General features: G+C 41.7%; 2 protein-coding genes across 7 annotated transcripts in view; one reads left to right on the top strand and one right to left on the bottom strand.

The window, feature by feature from the left end:
• The window catches only part of Ror (Tyrosine-protein kinase transmembrane receptor Ror), a 235420-nt gene that overhangs the window by 171927 nt on the left and 40494 nt on the right, over positions 1-22999 (bottom strand). The gene's annotated exons all lie outside the window — the stretch shown is intronic.
• On the top strand, positions 630-22825 carry LOC105673339 (uncharacterized). 3 transcript variants are annotated; one of them, XM_012368902.2, is made up of 3 exons: positions 630-2374; positions 18429-18559; positions 18740-22825. In XM_012368902.2, exons 1-3 carry the CDS (start codon positions 2197-2199, stop codon positions 21245-21247), a joined length of 2817 nt encoding a protein of 938 aa, XP_012224325.2. In that variant the 5' UTR covers positions 630-2196; the 3' UTR covers positions 21248-22825. The 3 variants fall into 3 exon arrangements, with proteins under 3 accessions (XP_012224325.2, XP_012224324.2, XP_012224327.2); XM_012368901.2 differs by lacking the exon at positions 630-2374 and adding an exon at positions 5842-7403; XM_012368904.2 differs by lacking the exon at positions 630-2374 and adding an exon at positions 7996-9867.

The raw sequence follows: 22999 nt of genomic DNA on the forward strand, positions 1-22999 counted from the left end.
AGACCCACGGAGATTCTACGGAGCGGAACGGTTTCACAAAAAACGCACCACGCAGCTCGTCAAAGTCAACTAATGACCGTCGCATCATATACTTGAAGCTGACAGTGCACATCAGCAACTGCTTCGCCGCTCTCGTCGTTCCCGCGTCTCTGGCGCATCTTTTTCAAGGATCAGACGCGAGTCTTCGAGCATCATCACGCATCATCGCGGCATAATCGTTCCGCAACAGCTGCGGCGCATCGCGTATCGCAACCACTCATCGTCCCCGCGAGAACAATTTTTGCGCGAACGTACCCGGCGCGTCCCGGCGGATACGAAAGAAGCTAGATACTAGAAGCTGGAACTTCAGGCGGCAACTTTAAGCCCCTCGTGAATAATCGCCGGCGGCCTAGGGGCGAAAGTCCCGACATTCATAACGGGGCGCAGCGGTAGTCGTCGGCCGGTGACTGCCGCAGCCGGCCGAAAGATTGCAGAAAATCCGTCCGAGCGACGAGATAAATTTCCTCGCGTGCGCCGCGCGGACGCGCAAAACAAATTAAAAGAAACGGAAACGGTCGGCAGGACAGAAGGCGGACGAGGAGGGGCGGGAGAGGGGAAGAAATAGTAAAAAAAAAAAAAGAGGACGGAGCACACGAAAGCGCGAGAGGTGGTCGCCACCGAGCCCGCTGATAAACGCTGAGTAATGGGGACGCAAATTGCGTGCGAGGAATACCGCGTGAGAAATGAGTGTCCGATGCAAATTCTTCCGGCCGCGCGGACGACGCGACGACCGGTGCTGCCGGACGCTGTAATTCCGTCTAAACGGCTCGCGGCAAGCGCGCGGACCGCGGTGAGGCTCGCGGAGCCGGACCGTACTTTGTCGTCTGCGTGTGACGGTTCGACGAGAGACGTGTAATACCTGGGGGAACTAGTCAATTAGTAGCCATCAGCGCGGGATCCAAGTTAATATAACAACAAGTATATCAACACTGGAGATCGTAGACGGATTATGTTACTCGCCAGCGTCGATAGCCTCTCGACTCCGCCTTCGGGCCGAGGTGCACCATCCGCGCTTTACTACAAGGCGCGCACAGCGTTTCTCACGAAACAACGTGCACGAAATTTTAGACAGACTACTCTACTCGGCGTCAACAGCTTTTAGCCCTGGTTGCGCGATATAGCAGCGTGACAGGATATTAGATCCGCGCGGTCTTCATGATATAACGAGTCGGCGTGTACAAACTTTGCGGTATACTGCGAGCCAGCGTTGTTGTAGTCTTCACAATAGAGAGTGACTCCGCGAGTCCGTAAGGCGTCTGTCGGTCTCTCTAAAGTCTCTCTGGCATCAATTACAACCACGCTTCCCGAGTTCCTTCCCGGGATTGATGCAGGCTCTCCGTCGCGATCGGGTGACTCTGCGATTATTCGAGAAGCGGACGTTCCGCTTTAAACGAAGCAAGTGGCTTCGTCGTCGCGTCGCCTCGTTCTCGAGATCCGGTATAACGGCGCGGGCGCGCACCTTTAACCCCTTTAGTGCCGCGAAAGAGAGAGTTGTCACAACGTAATAATATAAAAACAATGCGAAAACTTCGAATCTAATTCTTCGTTATTTTAAACGAATTAATATTGCTAAGTGTAGGAAGCGCCTGCTAAGTGTGCCTGAAAGTGATTTTTCCGTGATAATAAAATCTAATAGAAATGAAAATTTAGTGCGGAACTTTTATAATAATAAAAATAATTTTAAAAAGTATCCGGGATAATTTCTCGGATGGTAAAAGCGATCTGAAGAAAGTGCGAGTGCCTCGAGGTGAGAAATCTCGTAGTGTGTAGCGGATAAAGAATTAAGGCGAACTCCTCGAAGCGAACCCTCGGATTTGCCTGCGCGATAGAAGGAACGTCGAGTGGCAAGTCGTAGTCGCCAAGTCGAACAAACGTTGCAGCCGTTCTTCGAGCAATGCTCGGAACTTTCTTCGCCTAACGCCGAAGATCAAACAGAGGATCAAATAGTCACAAGAAGCGCGCGCTCCTCCCGAAAGTTTATCGAGAGGAGGGAGCGAACAAGGGAACTCGCGTGCTGCGCCTCCCGAAAGGCCGCGCGCGCGACACCGCTACTGATCGTCGCGGACAATCGATCGGTTTCATCGCGATCCGCTCCTCGCGATACACCGCCCTGCACCGTCCGCGGAGAACGAAGGAGACGAGTGGCGCGGGAAAAGAATGATGGCGGGGGCGGGGGTGGGCAGTGTTGGCGGCGTCGGGATGCTGAGGACCAGGCGTAGGGATGTCAGCGTCAAGCCGAATAGAAAACTCGACCGGAAGTCCTCGAGGGGGATGATTTACGAGAACGAGGAGCTCAGACTGAGGACCATTCACATCAATGCCGAGGTGGAGCAAGGTAAAGAAGGAGATAGAAGCGCGCGGATTTATCGACGATTCGAGGAGTGAAGAGAGTGGGAGGGAGGGTGAATCGCGATGATTTGCGAATGTATCGTAATAATGCCGCGATTACTCTTCCTCTTGTTCAACTTGATTGCGCGGAGTTAATGAGCAGGTTCGGGTTGGATGAACAAATAGAGTGACGCTGGAAATATGGAGAGAAAAGGAGAGGGAGAGAGATTCCAGGACTTTTTCCACTTTTTCGAAAACACGTACACAAAAAGAGCTTAATGACTGTACATTGTTAAAAAATGCAATCAATATCTATGGATAAATGTGGCTATTATTTAAACGTTTCACGTACAACGTCAATTAATTTAGCACTATTGTTCATTCAGTATATTTGTTATTTATGTAATCTCATTTTTTTTTCGTCTCGCGCAAAATATCCAGAGGATGTTTTAAACGAATTTCACTAGCGCGGTTGCTCCGAACGTCATTGTTTGAATTATTAATTTCCGGTTATAGACGATTCACACTCGGGGGGGCCAAATTAATTTCACAGGGACTTCCATTACGCGTTAGTGGCAGGCCAGACCAACTAATAACGTTAAATATTTGATCCTTTGGAGTATGACTGCGCCAGAGCAATCAAGGATTAATTTAACTACCGCGTTAAAGGAATTTTTTATATGTCATGGAAGAACAGGCTGCAGAATTATATTATATATTCTATTAAAGTTGGCAAATATGTCGCCATAAAACAAACGAAACGAATATCTTGAAAATACACAAGGTATTTCACCACACGTCTCCGGTAAAAAAGAGAAATCGATTCTAAACTCATAAAAGAATATAAAAATATGTTATTAAAATATGGCACAGTGAATTATTCTCTCTCTCTCTCTCTCTCTCTCTCCCCCTCTTCAAATACACTGTAGAATTAATTAATTAAGGATTTTTATTCTTTATTAAATCAGGATTTAATAAACTTTTAATAAACTCATTCGCTGCAATTACGCTCTCGGAAATTAAGGGACATTATCTCGCAAATCTCATTGTCATTGCTTCAATTGTGAATTAAATTACGAATTACCACGAACAATACACGGGCGGCCGAAGATATTTTACACATGATAATCATATGGAATTTCATTATGTGGCTGCAACAGATTCTGCATCGCGCCGCGGTCACCTACAAATAGACACGCGCGAACACGAGATCGAAGTCGCCATATACCGTACGAACTTGCTACGAACTATTTTCGAGGCTTAGCCTGCACACACGCTGAATTTGTCCAGTCGGGTAAGCCAGTTTCTAGTACCGGCGGACTCGATCCAGCAGACTTGACTCAGTTGCTAAATACGCTCGAGAGAATCCAAGATGACGCCAAACGCATCCACCGCGCATCCACTAAAGATTTTCTTTCTATACGACATTGCTTTAGTATGAAAAACGGTGCCTCGAAAATCCAAAAAAGAGAAAAGATTCTTACGTGTGATTTGTTGTAATTAAAAGTGAATGCGACGAGAGAGAAAAAAATCCAAGTTATTAATCAAGTTAATTGTTAAATTTATAAAATATAAATATTCGTGCACTCAAGAATTACACATTGAAACACGCACAGTTCGAAGAGAAATTAATCGCCTAAAAGTGAAATAATCTGTCCAATTATCAGATTAATCGAATTCGATTAAACAAATTTCAAGAAGATTTATAGAAATTTATAAAGTTTCTACGTCGAAAGTACATAGAAAAACACAAAAAATCGATTAGCAATGGTAAGTACACATGTAGCATGTAGCTTTTGCCAGACATTGCACATTGATCATCACTGAGAAATGAGCTTGAAGGAATGCGGTCGCGTTACACGGTCGTATGACGCTAATGCAAAAAGTTTGAATGACGACGTGTGAATCGCGTGTACGTGATTTTCGCGAGATTTATTTACCCGGGGAGCCAAGAAAAGCTTTGTTTTGGCAAATATTCCGGCGTGGCGTTTGTTCTCTCGGAAATCGAGATCCAGATGTCGACGCTGTACAGACTCTAAAAGCTAAACGCTCTGACTTACTATCGCACATAATGCCGTTGAAACGTCAAGCTGATTTTGATTTCGGCCGTCCATCAATAAAATCAAACGGTAACTCAAATGTTTCTCAAACTGTCTCAACTATTCATAACCTTGAGTCAAGTCATAAATAAGTAATCACAACTTCTGGTTGCTAATTTCTCTTGGCTAATATTTTCTATGTACAAATAATTATATTATATCATTTATCAAATATATAATTTTTTTAAATATATAGTTTACAAAATTAAATAATACTGCGAATCTGTTTAACATATTTCACTATAAGAATCGTGTAATAAAAATGCGATTACGAATTTCACGTATCGCGTTATGTCTTTTACGAAGTAATTAATTATTAGGAAATTTTAAAACCATCTAATACAAATGGAACAAAAAATGTTTTCCCGTCACTCTAGTCGAATCATGATAGTCTCACGAGCTTTTTCTTTCTTTCATCACATTATGCAACCGGATTATCGTAGTGCATTCAAGCGGCGTGCGAAGAAAATCTTCCGCGATTAGAAAAACTGACAGCACGCCGGCGGGGTTCAAAGTGAGTTGTTGGATCAATCTACCAGTCCTTGGACCCTCTTTTTCTGTTCCCCTCTCATGCTCGCTCGATGGGAAAACCAGACGCCACCTACGTCAGGCGGAGATTATTTTGAGTCCTTTTTCAACCTCTTGATAGATTACATCGCGGCGCGAAGAAACAGCGCCGGTCTAATGAACAATTTATCATCGCCCCGTTTCGCACCGACACCGAATTTCTTCAATATCAAAAATATCACGCCACTGCCGGACTTCAAAACTGATGATCTCAGACATAAGAAGTGACAATGTCACTCCTCACGACCGGCGATATTAAATCGCTGAGAATTATTGAAGAAAGAGGACCGAGTTAAAAATATGTAGGCTAGGAAATTTCAAGTTCGACCTACATAGATAAGACAACCACTAACATGGATATATTTAGTGCGTGTGTGTGTGTGTGTGTGTAATGCAGCAACTCTATAATTATAAGGAATGCAAACACATAAATTTACATAATACATAGACTTGTCAGGAGAAAGATACATATATTTCTCACTCGAAACTGTAATTTTTGCGTAATATCGCGGTCAAGGCACATAATAAAATGACGAAATTTATAAGAACGCCCCCAGCGACGTTTCTAAAATAACATCAAAAGACACAATGACGTTAACCAGTGCCGAAGCGCGCGACTGTCGACCAGTGTTATCAGACGCACGCAACGAAACTTGTCTAATTTTGACAAAATTCGTGGCTAGAAGACTGCCCAGTCTTTAATTGTGCACTCATATCAATTTCATTAAAAAAATACTATTTGAAAAGCAGCAAGTCACATTATTAACTTGGCAAAAACCTCACAGTCGGAAGTATAATCGCCTGAATAATGCAAATACTAACTTTTGCACGATGTATTATCAGGATTCTTATTTTTTGGGGGAGAACTTGACAATGCTAGTGTCGTCGGATGTGACAACACGGCCCTGGTGTTGCTGGACCACGAGGGACTACAAAAGATTTAAATAGTCGCGAGGGCGAGAAAGAGAAACCTGCGGCGGTGGTTTCGTGACGCGCGATGAAGATGCGGACGAAGAAGAGGTAGCTCGCGGTAGGGATAAAGACCGCCGCAGTGATGTAGCCACGCGTCGACTAGTTTCGCCCGGCGTCTCAAAACGACCGGCACGCTTTTCGCGGTCCGCGAAAGCTGTCAAACTCGCGGTGTGCGAAACCCGGAAGTGAGATCGATTCGGAATCGGTTCGGTGCAACCGATGCTCGACACCGTTCGAAGCATCAAAGGCGATATGCTAATTCTCGTCGAGACGACAACGACGTTGTCGCGCGGAGACGCACATCTGGCAGAGGCGCGCATCCCGACGTTACGTAACGAGAAAGAAAAAGACATCGAAACGCAGGTTGAACTGTGACGAGAAATTCACGAAGCTAGATACGCGACAAATTTGCGCCGGATAGTAAAACGAAGACTTAGGACTATTAATGAATCTAAGACTATGAGAACTGAGAATGCTAATGAAAAATATGGTTGACCTAGATTTCGTGAAAATCTTTGTTGTGACTATCAGTAGTGGCAGTCTCGTATTAAACTGACATTCTACATTAAACCGACATGCATAGATTGTCTACTTAATTAATATCTAAATTAAAATCGTGAGGTCTAGATAAAAATTAATATTTAAATTAAAGCCGCGATAAAAAATGTTGACATAAATGAATATTCTTAAGTAAAATTAACATTCTAATTACAATTTCAAATAACTTTTAATCGTATGGAATGACAGCATCAATATTTACTGCTATCACTACGCATCGCAAGCTCATTATGTCTTGCAATGCTTACAAACACCGATAAACGTTATTCATGCTGTACGGGATTCGTGCTACGCCGCAGCTATTCGCGAGAAGTGCGTTGTCATGGAAAACACTTGGTCGGACGGAGGAGGAAGCAGCGGCGAGTGTTGCAGGGTGTCGATACGATTAACTGACAGGGTAATCCGAAAAATACGGACCGGCTACTTGGAGAAAAACGGCTGCTTCCACTCCGCGGGTCTATCACGGAATAAACTCGAGAAGGATGAAGTTCAGACGCGCCGTTAGCCAGCACCGGTTATTTGTTGATGAAACGCTGATGGATTATTTAATGACTCGACCGGTCAAATGACCCCTGTTGTACGAGCGCGCGTGACTCCATTAGAGTGACGGCACACACATGCAATGCGAACTCGGACCTGACCTGAGGACGTCGCGACGCGTCGCGAAAGACAGGGATCGATTGCCCTCGGTGAGGTATCATCGCACGAACCGCAGTCCTCCGAGGCGAGCACAGAAATGGAAAGAGCGGGACAGAGACACGATGCAGAGAAGAGACTCGTTGGGCAGGCCAACGACGTGGGAGGAGAAGGAAAGTTCGTTTTCGTCGTCGCGGAATTCTGGTACGAGCTCCTTTAAGTGTTTCTAAGGCACTTTAACCTTTTAACTCTTTTAGTCGGCGAGAGACTTCGGTGCAGTGACGATGGACAAATATCTTTTTAATGACTTTCTTGTGAATCTACTTCTTTCTCTTAACCGCATGACTCATTAGGTCATTTGTTAGCCAAATATAGCGAATAAACATAATCTTTCGCATCTGTTTGTACGAGGTACGATAATTATTTATCGAAAGAGTTAAATATAATGAATCCACTCCACACGTTTTTAATTACATCTCTCAACTTTATCTTGTAAACTAAACCTCAAATTAAAATTGTGGTAAAGAGAAGTCGTTAAAAATTTAATTAAAATTTTTAATTAAAATTTAATTAAAGAATAAGATTATGTTATCCATTCGCCGTGCAATTTTAACATGTTAAAATTCTTTAAGTGTTCTTTGTCCCTTAAATTTAATCGTTTATAAAATAGAAATCGATTTTCCAAAAATTAAAGAATTTACATTCAACGTCAAGAGACGCGCTGTATTTAAATTTTTGCAAGTTTTGAAACACGACCTCCCATTATACGTCCACGACGACGAGAACGACGCGGGCGATAAACATGAAGTAAACCGGTAACCGGGCGTTTAAATTCGGGAAACGTCATTAACGTAGTCGAGACTGGCAAAGAGCTCTCTCTCTCTCTCTCCCTCTCTCTCTTTTTTATTCTCCGACGCGATACTTACTCCGCGAGGAGACGTTTTATGAAAAAAGTTTTTAATACACCCTCCACCCACCTTTCCAAACCTCATCTGCTTGTCGCGCGCTTGTTGGCCCAACCATCCTTTCGTCCGCCGTAAAAAAGGAGACACGGTAATGTCTACGGAGCGCACACAGGTGGATGCGATTTTCACTGATAGAATCTACGTGGCCGCGCCGCTACAGCCGCCACGCTATAGCTGCAGGGAGATATCAGTTTGTCATAACGGCTTGCGCGCGGCGAGGAATTCTTCCGCGAGCAGGAGAGTGAGTCCTCGTAAAGACCGGCGTAATAGACGCGTTCGCGAGGATGACGGCATTATCTCTCTCACGGCGATATCGAATCCGAAGGCGAGTCGAAGATAAATTTTATAACGTCGGAATAATTTTATAAAACCGTTGGACTTTGATCGCGAACGGCTCTTCTAGGAATACACGCAATATACGCTCGCTATAGAAACTAAAGTCTGATCTCGCCCGTTCGGCATTAAGTCCGTCGCGTAAACACCGCAGGATGCGTCGCCATTTCTCGTGAAAAGGAAAATATACGACAATGTCTCTGAGAATTTTGCATTATTCCACCCAATTGTGTCGAAGGCAATAATTTCGAGTTTTATTATTTTATTAGAATCTTTTAAACATTATACAATATTTTTAATAATTCACTTGCATTATTATGTTGAATAAATATACGTTAAACAATTGAGGAAAAATAGCTTCTATCGACAATTTTCTAAAAGCAACTCTGATTAATACAAAAGTCTGTCGTTAGCATGAAAACTGGTAATTATGGATGTTCTGCATTTCGACGACAGGATCATAATTAACGAGTACAAGCCGCAAGGCCCGATACATGGAGATACATCCCGGTACCGTTATTTGAGTAGCGGGATGTATCTCTCTATACACTCCGCGCAGATGCCGGCGACAGCATGCATGGCGTTTACGTGGTGTTAGCGGTGCGATGGACACACTTGCAGTCATTGCGAAAGCACGTGATGCTCTTTCTCCTTTTCTCCCTCTTTCCCCCTCGTCTCTCTTCACCAACAAAATTAGCATAAGTCGAGAATTCCGACACGATGCAGCGGGATGCGCATCCGCGGAGATTCCCAGAAACCCAAGTTGACAATGCGATCTTGACTAACAATAAGCGCCGACGCGAAAGTAATCCCGGGCACGCGACACGCTTAAGGAACCGAGAGGAAACTCGCTTCTATACTCGCGGCGGCACGAAATTTCTCGGTGGGGATGTGCCTCGCTGCAGTTTCCCGAGTACGCCCGCGCTCGTGGAAGCTCGCACGGAGAAGATGCAACGCGACAGTGAATAGTGCCGGAAATTTGTCTCGTTCGAAAAAAGTGGACAAAAGAATAAAAATATATAGCAGGCTTTAGCCTGACGGCGGACAATACTTGATACAGAGAGATAATAGTGAAATGACATGAGTGTGTTGTGAATTCAAACCATCTCATTATGCAATTCTGCAATTTCGCTTATATTTGGACAAAGTTACGTGAAAAAAATTATGAGGCCGCGATGAGTAATTGCATTTCGGAATATGAAGTTATTTTACCTAGCGAGTGACGAGTAGTGAATAAAAATACGCAGATTATTTTGAGAGATACGTAAATAATATAGTGAGTGCTTCAGAAATAAAACTGATGTCATTATTCAGTTTTCTAGCCTCGCTGCTGCACAAAGAAGTTTATAGGAGAGAAATGGAATGCAGCAGTGAGTAGCTTTGTTTGGGGACGAAAATTTGTTGAGGAGAAACATCGTCGAAGAAGAGAAAATTTTTATTTTAAGACACGTGAAATTACTAAAATAATAATAAGGTGACGTCAGACCACTACATAAACGTCAAACACGATTGCGTAAAACCTAAAACTATTCGTTTACTCAAGGTTGTTATGTGTGTAAATTAGGATAACTAAATAAAAGCGGCAAATAATTAGCACCTTCAACGAGATGAGGCTAAACCAACAATACCGTACTATTTTTGCTAATATTGCGAGATAACGCAGAATTTACTGCAACGTTATTGACCGCTCGCTTGCTTGCATGCATAATGCAATACTTCGATAATCAAAAATTTCTCTTAAGACAAAAAAGACTGAACGTTGAAATTATTTAATATTATGAATTAATAACTACTAATAAAGTTTTAGCAGTACAGATAAATAATTAAACTTTTTTTAATTAATTTCAAGAAATGTGATTTATATAACATCGCATAATCAACTACCATGAAATGAAACACGTAATATTACTTAATAATTTTAAAAGGCTAAGAAAATATTCGGATAAGAAAATGTGAACTTTAATACTCCAGTAAAAATGACGAATAAAAAATTTACGACTTTTGATGCAGCCTGTGTATACTCATATCAGTGCGAAAAAAAATAGTGAGATAGAAAGCTGAAAGCGCGAAAGACGAGGAGCTTTTTCACTACACAACGGGCGGAAACGCAAGCTCGTCGTAAAACGTAGAAATGTTGTCTTTGTTCCTCGGGAAGTGTCATGAGACACCTTTGCAGCAGGGGCTTTCATAAAAATCTACTGTGTCGCAGAAGAAACCGAGCGTGTTGTCATCACGTTTACAAAGCGAGCCGTTCGAGTTTCTGTACTTTCGAATGCTCGATCGCGAAACGCGCACGCAAAGTGCATGATCGTATGCATCGCCGGATGCAAACACTTATACCGAAACTTTCGAGCGAGAGATGGAAATTTCAGGTCGATTCCCCTCAGCCAGCCTATACAGTTCTGAACTCACTAAAGTAAAACTTCTAAACCTCCTCGTATAAATTTCAGATTTTGTGGCTCCATTGTTGCCGAGAACCAAGCCGCAAATTTTACCGAACTATTCTGGTCGGAATTATTTAACTCCGAACGCTGGTGTTTTGTACACAGTTAATAGTTTTCTGAACATTAACTTATTAGAAGCAACTATATCGCAACTGAATATTCAATATATGTATGTCGAAAATATATATACATATATTTTCAATGTAATAATTAATGAATTCATTTGCGCTTGAATTTTGCATTTCTTCCGTGGCGTGCAGAATAAATAATTGCATAAAAGTAAAATGAGATTCTAATTAAACTTAAATAAGTAATAAAGTTTTGTTATCCATTTGCATTCTTGATGTTCAATTCATAAAAAGCTGACTTTTTAATTCCATCGTCTAATTTATATACCGCAATATATTTTAAATGTTGCGTATAAAAACCAATTTGTTAGTTACGATATTATAACTCTGACATTGATTGATTAAAATGACTTAATATCAATTCTGAATACCAGCATTGATCGATGTCAAATGAGTTCTTTCACAAGCGAATACTTTACAGATGTGTGTTCGCGATGTCACGCCGCGTCTCTGGCAAAATTTCGAATTTAACGGGACGCGTGAGCGTTTGAAATACTATAGATAGCAATTATTTAAGAACCTGCAAGTGAATATTTTGACACGGCTATACGAAGAGCCGGTCGGGGTCGCGGACTCTCGCCGTCTAGAAACGACGTCATTGTCGACGGAGATTCTATAGAACTCTACGCGTCCAGGAATACACCGTGGGATACGTCTATATCTCTACGCGAGCGCACACGTGTGCACATGTTGCGTATACACTATACACACGATGTGCCGCGTCGATAATTTAGCCGTGTCAGAATTCTAGTGGCTATAAAACGCGTATACGCGGGAACACCTTGTAGGTGTCCGTCGACCGGACGAAACTATAAACAACGTTTGCTTATTTCGACGTCGTTCATTGTACATACGGTATATATCCATGTCAATCAATCGGCGTTACGTATGCGCATGTTTGATGTGCTTCTGTTTGTTCCGCGGGAATTAGATCGATGATACGCGTACATCAATATTGTCGGATGTGCTAATTGGTTTCCAGAAAGGTTTCTGGAATCTCGAGATTTTTTTTTGGAAAATGCCAGAATTTTTCTGATAGACAGAATGCTGTGAAAAAAGCAAAAATCTTTTCGAAAAATCCTATTAATTTTCAATTTTACAGAATCAATTAATGCCGATTGTGATGTCTGAATAAAATTTAGATTTAATTTTAATTTCATTTAAATAATGGAAAGAAATACGTCCAATTGCAGTTTATAAAATATATGACAAGATTCCATTTTTATATTTTAAAAATTTGTCTATCTTAGATATCATCGCGGTGCAAATAACATTGGCTCGAAGCGGCTTTCATCCATCGCGCTCGCATACGCGCTATCTCGACCTGCCGTGGGTTCGATTAACCCCAGGGGGCTAGTTTGCCGATAAGCTGTGACATACGCAGCGAGGAAAAAAAAAATGCAATTCCGCCAACGCGTGGCTGACATGCGGATGTCATTTTGCAGTTAGCTCGCACAGCGTTGTAAGGTCGCTTTTAGCATGCGGTTTCCACGCGTTTTGCCGTGATGCTGGCGTTATGTTTGCAAAAAAAAGAAAACAAGAAAAAATAAAAAAAAACAACGCCTCCCTGGACATCGAAATGGAAAATATCTCCTGATTTACGAGCCCTCGGTGTAACCGGCGACTACCTGGAACGTTCGTCATTCTGTCAATGGTACGGTTGCCCCGTGGTGATAGTCTTGCATACACAACGCTGCATTTAGTTATAAACCCGCGAGGCCCGAGCTGGCAAGCTGCTTGATAGAGGCAAATATGTTTTGCGAAAAAATAATTTCTCTAATAAACGAAACAATTTTATATTTTTTTAAATATTTTAAATATTTATGTTTTAAAATTGTAAAATTGGATTTTTCAATTCATCGAAGATTGAATAATTATTAAATAAAAATTGATTTTTATTAGTAACAATTTTTTAATACTATAAGAAATGCTATTCTCATTAAGTAACTGGCACAGTAATGTAATTTTTTAATCCTTTTATAACTATTCATATACACTATTTTCAACCAACAAAATCAATTGCCTTTGAAAATAAATGAATCTAAGAAAACTATCTTGTTCCAATCTGTGTTTGCATATATATATAATCTCGAATAGCGATTCACGAAAACGAAATCCGCGTGTTTTCGGCGCGCGCATTCGTTAGGTCGATTCCTCACACCTCTCGTGAGGCGCCAGATTGAATCTCAAGAGAAGAAGAAAAAAAGAGAACGAGACGAAAGGGTCAGATATTTATGAGGCGACTTTACCATCACGTCGAATATTAATGTATTCGGTTTAGAAAGTATCGATCGCACTGATCTCGACCGGTTTCGGCCTAATCTTAGCACAAGGAACAAGATAAAGAGTGACAACGAGTTAATTGGAATCGACTGAGAACAAATTTTTTACTTGCTTTTCTCGCGGCAATCGCACTTCCCTTCACGGCGCTATTGTGCATCGCGTCTCAAAAGTGTAAATTAGTAATAAAAACTTTGCTTTCTTATTTTTAACTATTTCAAAAGATTAGAAAATTAAGAGTACAGAACTCTAAGAATTAATTGTTATATTATAATTCATAGAAAAAAATATTCTAAAAAATTTGAGACAAAATACCAGATACTTATTTTTATCTCATAAAAGAGATATCCTTTACTTTCCATAAGGCCGCCGGGCTCGCTGACGGGAAATTACGTCGGATCTCGGCATTACGGCAGTGATCTGTTAGCGATAATTTACATGGGATATTGGCGTGATCTAATTCGGGCGCGCTCTGGCAGCCGACGGATGGACGGCCGTGTCACGTTCGATTATATCCAGAAGGACCGCGTTTCGTAACTGTGAGCTTGCAGGCCTTAAATGAAGTGTTAACTAACGCGACCATCCGTCGATCTAGATTACCTGGTCTAGACGTGGTTTCTACGGTGACGTTTCCAGCGACCCACGATGTAAAGTGATATGAAGTTGAGAAATTATATTACGGTAAAATATATATCTCAAAATAATAAAGCTAATAAAAAATTAGGTATTCAATGAAGAACCTTAAAGCACGCAACTTCTTTGCCGTTAATAAAAAAAGCTTTCTCAGAGTACATTAATAACGAAATTTTCTTCTCATATCAATGCAATAATAAGCCAATTACACGCGTATTGTTATGTGTATAAATATTATGGGAAAATACTATTAATACAACTTGTAGAAGAATATATACAAAGTGTAATTCCGTTAAGAAAATATAATTCCTCTATTCCGCGAGGAATAATAACGTGGATCTGCTGCGGCAATTTAGAAGCATCCTGTATGCATAATAAACATTGTAATTGAAATTCACGCGAGCCCGCGAGAGTTACGCGATGATATCTTATTTTCTAACTCCGCGACATTCTCTTCGATTTGAGGACCGCTTTAATGGCCATTCTGGTTTACTGCCAGGGGTATGAATTAACACTCAACCACCGTTCGTCTGTGAATCACCGAGATATAGACGAGCGTGTTTCGTGATATATAAACGCGACAATTATTCCGCTACGCCAAATAGTCCGACGGTGATTCGCGCCGTTAAATTAGGCACAGGTATATAAATAGGAATTCTTATATTTAACTGAAAATTTATTGTGTAAACTATGCAATATTCTCTTCAAAGTATCGATCCGCTGGAGTATCTTGTTTGTAATAAACAAAGTGGAAAGTTTCTACGATAATGAATTCATTAACATCTCGATGCGCCTAACTTTATATATTACAGATATATATTAAGAATATATTATAATTATTATGCAAAATTATTATTTGATGCTACAAAAGTCTGTTAATTACAAAATATATAGAAAATAAATATCCATATTTTTGGTGCATATATAATTTTTCACCAGCCAGAGACAATGTTATTTGCAATTACATATCTCGCGTGTGTCAATAATATATTTCGTCTCTTAAAGATCATTTTTTAATATTTTATCATGAAGATGCACTGAAATGAATTCGAGAATCACGCGCTTCACCTCGCTCGCTTCTCATCGTCACTCGTTAACAGACTCAATCATACGCGACGTGTAAACAAACTGGCAAAATTTTTTGCGAGATCAATCGAACGCCTACGGCCGCGCGCAGCAGGATTTCTCGTATTCGCGAAGATCGCTTTGCTTCAAAGTAACGCACGGAATCGCAGAGGCGGCACCAAGAGTGAAAAGCGAACCCCGGGAATATTTTCCCCGAGTTCGTTTGCACTCGTTCTCGTCGGCCGGGACGCAATTTCCACTTTTCAAAGAACCAGAAGAAATTCCGGCCTGCTGATAGGTACGGCGAGTTGGCGAAACCAAATATGTATTTCGCAGCTGCTTTGATCACCTTCGCGGCGAAAACGCCCACAGTAAACGAAAGGAGACCGACCGACGAAGTCGGCGAAAAATGCGAAGGGCCCTCTCTCGCCCACTCCCTCCCATTTCCATATAATTTTTGTTTCCTTCTCTTTGTTTCCTTCAAAAACACGAGTCCACGAATTTATGCGTACACGTATATCGTTTGAGTACATCGCTCTTCGAATGGCGATGCAGCCACGAATGCGACGGGCGGTTCGCTCTTTTTAACTGCCAGGATTAATTAATGTCGGTTCTCCATGAGAAACGCCGGACCGTCGCTATTTTCGAAGACGCAGGGAATTCCGAGCGACGGAAATAAGGACGAACACGATGCCGACAGTACCGAGTGATTAAACCTTCCCGGCACGTGTTTGAACAGGAATAATTAAAACTCTCTCTCTCTCTTTCTCTCCTCACGAGCAAAAAATGAAGCGTACTTTAGCGAGTGGTATGACGTAAAAAAGATGATAAAGTATACGCGTGCGCGGTAAGATATTTTCGTCCCGTATTTATAATAGAACTTTAATGAGTAAAACATAATTTTAAAGCGTCATGCGTTTTAAAGCTTTATCTGATTTAATATTGGTACTAATTACTTTCACTTCAATTTTGCATTTTTCAATAAGTTTCTCTATTAGAAATTCCGAAAAATTACTTACTACACAAACCAATAGATTCTCATATTCGTATACGTTGCATGAAGCCATGAAAAAATTAGTGTAATCCAAATCTTTAAACCGATGTCCGTATATGTCAGTAAAAATTTTTACCTGGCTGCTTTGATAACCTGATACGAAACTCGAGCTGTCACAATCATTTTGTTGTTGAAAATAAAATGGACACCAGTCGCCATCCAGAGAGGATTTTCAGTGAGCCATATCCTGTCGCTACTCACGAATATTCAGCTTGATGCTTGATTGAAGGGTGTGCTGCACGCGGCTAAAAATATCAGCGTGCATTCGCGCCAGCAAACTTACCTACGCAAACAAAAAATCGTCATGTTATTTTGATATAAGATCCATAAGTCATGCAATGTTCGTTCTTTTTATACGTCGCTCATAAACGTCACGTGCGTCGGCGGATCCGTTTCAAACACACAGCCAACTGCGACTTTATTACTTTTTCGGGCTGTGTTTTTGTTTCAACGCCACCAAAATTTATTTCAAAAACAATTTTCTTGTTTTATAAATTTATAATCAATTTTTCCCTAACAAAAGTTTTTCAAGTAGAATAACAACACGCAAATATATTGTAAATAAATTTTATGTGAAATTTTACTCATAGACAAAATATAATGTTGGATATATTGAATTTAATATTAAATGAAATATTATTGACATAAAACATCCCGTGTAGGTGTCGGCAATAAACAAATTTCTCTTTGAATAAAAAAATTCTACAAATGTGGACACATATGAGAGCTGAATAGTGAAATTAATACGTTGCTATCACACAATGGTTTTTATATTCCATCATCGGCAAATAAAAAGATCAATGGTCGATTTTAGTATATTTGAACAAATATCGTTTTCAAACGGCTCATGCGGAAGATGAATGGTCCAAGTTTTAATAGCATCCAAATAACCGTCGGTGTCCACAGGGAAAATCCGAATTTATGAACCTCCGGAAGGATTTAATTTATTTAAATTTCAGACGTAAGCCAGGTTTTAATCCTGATTTACCACGTAGCTTTTTTGTTACACACACATACTTATTCTCTAGGCTTAAGGGAAACTGTTATCGCGCGTGTGCTCGTACGCAATTTTTATACATGCATGGCCAACACAAAACCGATAAGCCGCACAAAATATTTTTGTCTCATAAAAAAAAGCCGATTAAAGAAGCATAAAAACCTTTGGAAAATGTTATTCTGCGTATGTTAATTTTAAATGCGTTAAATGTGTGATAATTTAGAAAATATAAATTTATGCGTAAGAAACATAAATCTTTATATATTAATTTCATTTTGCTTTTCAATTCGCTGCTCTCTCCCGGCAACTGATATTTAAAACACTAGCTAGTCAAACTTGGAAAGAGAACAAGTATTACGCGTATACGCTTATAGATAATGGAAAGCAGCACCGGTATAGATCGCTGAATTATCTGAAAACTTCCGCGATCGGGTCGTAGTTCAAGCGCTGAGAAAACACGCTCCAAGCATAAACCCATTAATCATCGAAGTGGAAGAAGACTTCGATGACTGATGAGATACTTAACTTAACTCGCATCTAGGTGGGTCGAAGATCACTAACGCTCAAAAAGGAGGACCGATCGACTTCGTTTTCAACAACGGCGCTTCTTACGCCTGCATACATCATCCGAATTGAGTGATTTTAGACATTTATATATTGTAAAGCAGAAAAATAAGAATTAATTAAAATTTTCAAAGTGACTTCGACTTTAAATTTCTCTTTAAACATCTTAAAGTTTACAATTTATGTTTATTCATAAAATGAATTTATTTCTATTTAAATTTCACGGCGTGAGAGGCGCCGTGCCATTATAGAATAGCCATTATAGCAGAGATCTTTATCCTTATTTATATTATATACGTACATTTATACACAGCGCTTCCATCGCTAGAAAAGCGAATGCTATCAAGCGGTTGCATCGCAATGGGCGCGCTTTCTCCAGAAAAGATTTAACGCGTTATATGCGTGGACGGCGAGGTTTATTCGTCTCTCTCTCCGCAAAGTTAAGTAATTGGAAGGCCCGGCTCCGGTGATTTATCACCGGCTTCTTGACGCACGAAAGGGCGAAGGGTTAGAGAGGAGGCTGGCTCCTCGGACGGAGATTGTTGCCGCTTTGACCAATGATCGATCGTTCCGATAGGTGCAACGCGTATTGCGAGCAACCGTGTGTTGCTGGCCCCCATACCGGATAGTGATTAAGTGATTTCTGCGAGAAAAATTGCGAGACGAATCTGCCAGGATATATCGGCCTATTACTTCGATATAGGAATAACTCACTCGGGGGGTGTGCGATGTTGAATCGAATCATTCGAGTCTGTCGTGATTTCAGGTCAGAACGACATTAAGAAATTGCGCAGGGAAAACGAGCAGCTGCGTAGGGAAATATGGAGCCTCAGGGACGAGTACGACAAGCTCGAGGACATCCTGAAGAGACAGAAGAGCCACGACGAAAGCGAAGAGGTCGGCAAAATTTTCATTACTTTAATTAATTGCATCACGGATAATTCATAAAATCCATTAATAAATAATCAAACTTTGTTCCTGTATTTTCCATAACGATGTTAGCGGCGATTAAAACAGAATAATTATCACGGCTTATAATCAATAATAGTATATCGAAATCTGTCGTAAAAATTGCAGGATCACTCCGAGGAGGATGACGGCCCGCAGTCGGATTCTTCCTGCGAGGAGGACGAGGAGGAGTACGAGGGTAATGAAAAGACCGAGGATTTTAACCAGGAGGAGCAGCTAGAAAACGCGGAAAATCAGAAGATCTCCTCCGAAAAGATGAGCAGCAGCAGTTTGCATCGGCTTCACGTGGAGTTCGACGATCTGTCGGTCGTCGACGAGGAGGAGGAGTTGAAGCGGGACAAGGAGAGGAAGGAGGTGACCCCGTCGGAGGAGGGCCAGAAGAACGAGGCCGGCCGGCACCCACCCCCGCCGATCCTCGGCCCCCGGCAACTTCACGATAACATCCCGTTTTATCCGGCCACGTACGAACCGACGAGTGGTTTCAGCGGAACCAGTTATTACACCGAGTGCCCGTACGAGTTCCCGAGTACGGTCGATTTAATGCTACCCACGGATACGTCCGCGTTATTGGCTTCGCCCTGCCCGGGATTACAACCTGATCCATTGATCCCGCTGCCCGGCTTAGACGCCGGTCTGGATCAACTGGCCGATCCGATGCTACCTCAAATTCATGTCCCGCCCGTCGGTTGGCAGAGCGACGTGCTCTCTCAAGACCGATTGCCAGCTTACGCGAACATCGCTTCCCTCGCGTCGACGACGGAAATGCAAATGAGCTCTCCGTTGGAAAATTCATCGTCCTCCGATCCTTTTAGCTGCATGAAGAGAAGAAACGCGAGCGCGAAACAACCCACGAAGCTCCAGGACGCGTTAGCTTTTCAGGATTCGCGAACGCAGCTTTTGAGCTGCGGAGAAGCGATTGGTCGAAGCGCTTGGGATATTATCGCGAATTCTACTAATGAAAACAACGCGATAATAAACAGCAGACAAGATACGCGAGTTGAGAGTCAGAATGTGGAAAAAACCGCGCCGGAAAAGCCGAAGCACTTCTTCGCGCCGCTGTCTTTCAAGCAGAAAAAGCAAGAGGAGGAGTCGCCAACCGCCAGTATGAGTCACTTTGGAACCGGAACTAGTTCGAGCAGCGGCAAGACAGCTTCCACGGTGATTTCCAGAACTAATCCTTTCTTAGGGCAGAAAGGATCGATGGATATTTACGTAAACGGCGCGATTCCTTACGAAGATAAGAACGCTCCAAGAAACAGATATGACTCGAAAGCATCATTAAGCACGAATAACCTGTTGATTGCAGACAGTAAAGGTATTTCGAATGGTCAACTAATAAAATCAATATCCTGCCAAAATCTCCCGAGCGAGTCTCAGGACGGAGAGCAGCAATTAAAACTAAATCACATCGAGTCTCAGATGTTCACGAAAAGCGATAATAATTTGGACAGTATAACAAACGGCTCCGCCAACCAGCCGTACAAGAGTCATCTAAACGTGACACTGAAGATACCGCGAGTCGAGCAAGCGCCGAGTCCGGAGACGCCGGAGATTCCCAACTTGCCCTCGATAGATTACCGCCTCTTCAGGAATCCCTTTCTGCGAAACTTCGACAAGATCTGTCCCAGCTACCAAGCGGAACCGAATCCTCCTCCCGCCGCGACACCGCTCTCCGTTCAGGTGAACGACGACGGTCTCGCTTATCAGTATCCTACGTCAACTTACGGCCGAGGTATTCATCGCAACGAGAAGCTTCGAGCTACGCATTCGTCGGATCGATTGTTAATATCCAGCGATCAATTGACGAGCGGTAAGCAAGATATTCAAGTAACTTCCTTCGAGAAACCGAGTCCTTGCACTCTAATACCTACCTCGGCTCCGTACGATCTGACCACGCTTAGGAGATTAAACGCAAATCGATACCTGCAGAATCAGAATCTCTACCAGAACGTTCCCTTCGTCCCGCGGGGATCTAGTCAATTTTATCCGCAGAGAGGCGGAATGATGTATTACGATAATGTCACAAAGGTGACTGCGCAAACGCAGACGTCGATCGACGGCGACTCGCATCACGAAGACGAGCGCCAGAACGAGGAAACGATCGGCGCGCCGAATTCGCCGAGCGGACAAAGGCGGAAAAAAATCGTGAAAAAGGACAAAAGCCTGATTAAGGATCAAGGATCATCTCTGATTGCGCAAAGAAGACTAAAGAAACAGAGCGGCGCTATGTCAACGGACACGCTCGACTCGCCGACAAAAGTGACGCGGAAGCGGCTGAGGAAATTGAGCACGACTATATCCGAAGCGCAAGAGGACAAGAACGAGAGCAGATCGTCGTCCTCGGGACAAGACTCGCCGCGCAAGGACCAAAACCGAAGAGTATCCGTCCACATTAATTCCAAGAGACGATCGTCCCAGACGTCCCTGAAGACCTCCAGGAGTGGCAGTGTAGACGCGACTAAGGACAAGTACACGGATGGTGCCGCGCCGAATTCGGAACGAGAAAGGACGAACTCGGTCAGTAGTCGAGAAACCGCTAGCGTGAAAGCTCGCAAGACTAGTACTAGTAGTGGTAATGTGCCGTGGTGCGCGTGTTGGGGAAACGGTTGCATTTAATCACGATTGCATATTCAATCCTGCTCAGAAACGTAACTAGAAAAGCAGACGCGGAATAAAGGGTCTGCGAGGGACAAAGTGCCAATTAATTTCGGTGTTAAAATCTCGATATCAATATTAATTAGAAAGTGTTGTTAAATAAAATATTATTTAATCAATATACTAATTAGGCAATTGCAGTTTCTCCGTGAAACAAAATCTCTAAATTAAAAAAAAAAAAAAATTACAGCGTCAATCTACGCAAAGGTATTTAAAATGTTCGCGAATATTAATGAATAAGCGTATTCCTGTAATTTTATCATTGTTACGCGATCTCGAAAATTAATATTCAGCGCCCGATTCCGAAATCAGAATATACACCTTTTGATCAGCTTTACCGAGAGGATTAATACCAGGTGTTGATCTATTTACGTCACCGGTCCCGCTTGGATACCCTTCAGTACTCTGATCTCGTATGCATCTTGCGAAACGTTAAAACGAGAAGCTATCGCCACGCTGGACGCGGTCGCCCTTATTTATTTAAGACAGCTGCGATCTATGTCAACAGCGAGAGATTCTTGCTACTTTCTGGCTCTCGGCCGGGAGAGAGCCAGGTCGACTGAATAATTCGAAGGCCAAATACCAAAGGGAAATGCTGATGGACCGCGGAATGAATTCAGGAAGACCTTAACCTATCCGTTGCTAGTGTGAGGCAACTGCCACTGTAGCCAGTAACACAGGTCGTAAAACAAGCACAGACAGCGGTACTATGGCGATACTAACATGTAACCCGACTGTCGTGACAGTTGTATCTAAACTAGTTCTATCAAGAGACCACGAAGACGAGCCTGTATTCGCTCTTAAGGCAAATTTGGGGTTCGCAAGCTATGAACTCACTCGAAACACACGCGCACGGATAATGGTATATGTTCTTCTCGAATTACGTAGCTTTAGTAGCATCGTGCTATAGAATCTACGATTTTCCGAAACAACAACAAGATCTGAAATGCATCAAAATTAATAGATACTTTTGGAACATTTATGTTACCGTATTTTATGTAAATGGTGTTTAGATTCTCGAGCGAGATATCGCAAAAATGTGAATAATACAAAATTAATATTCCTTAGAAAATTACTATTATAAATGTATTGTTTGATTATTGTGCGTTATTATAAATGTATTATTTTCTGCGTCGCAAAAAAATAGAAAAAAATATTGTGCATAAAAAGCATCGTTTCTAGTCATTCGTTATAGTCATGTGATTTATTGACGTTTCAATGTTTTAATAATTGCGTTAGAGAAAAAGAGTGTGATAAAATATTATCAATGCTTGGCAATAAATGCATTTATAGGCAGGCTAACTTGTAAAATAATAATGATGAGATAGATGTACATAAGTAACCGCATGCATTAGTACATTTGATAATTAATACACTTGTACATTTTGATAATTAATTTATACATATTAATATCCGGCGTAGTAGAAATAATCTCTGATGTTCAAAATTATGAACATCACTCTGAGAAAAAGTATAGATACATAATGTATTGTACTTTTATACTTTACATTCTAAAATATAGCGTTGATGTATTTTGTATTTGACCAAATTATTATTTTGCATCTCTCAATAACTATCGGATGGTAATATAAGCCATTCTCACGTTATATTCCTGCGAATCATCGATTATCCGGTTGCGTGAAATTTATTAATGGCCCAAGGGGTGAAACAAGAGAAACTTAGCGGCAAAGTTCGTGACTATCCCTTCGTGAA

Source organism: Linepithema humile, chromosome 4, assembly GCF_040581485.1.
Source record: "Linepithema humile isolate Giens D197 chromosome 4, Lhum_UNIL_v1.0, whole genome shotgun sequence".
In the NCBI taxonomy this organism is placed as follows: domain Eukaryota; kingdom Metazoa; phylum Arthropoda; class Insecta; order Hymenoptera; family Formicidae; genus Linepithema; species Linepithema humile.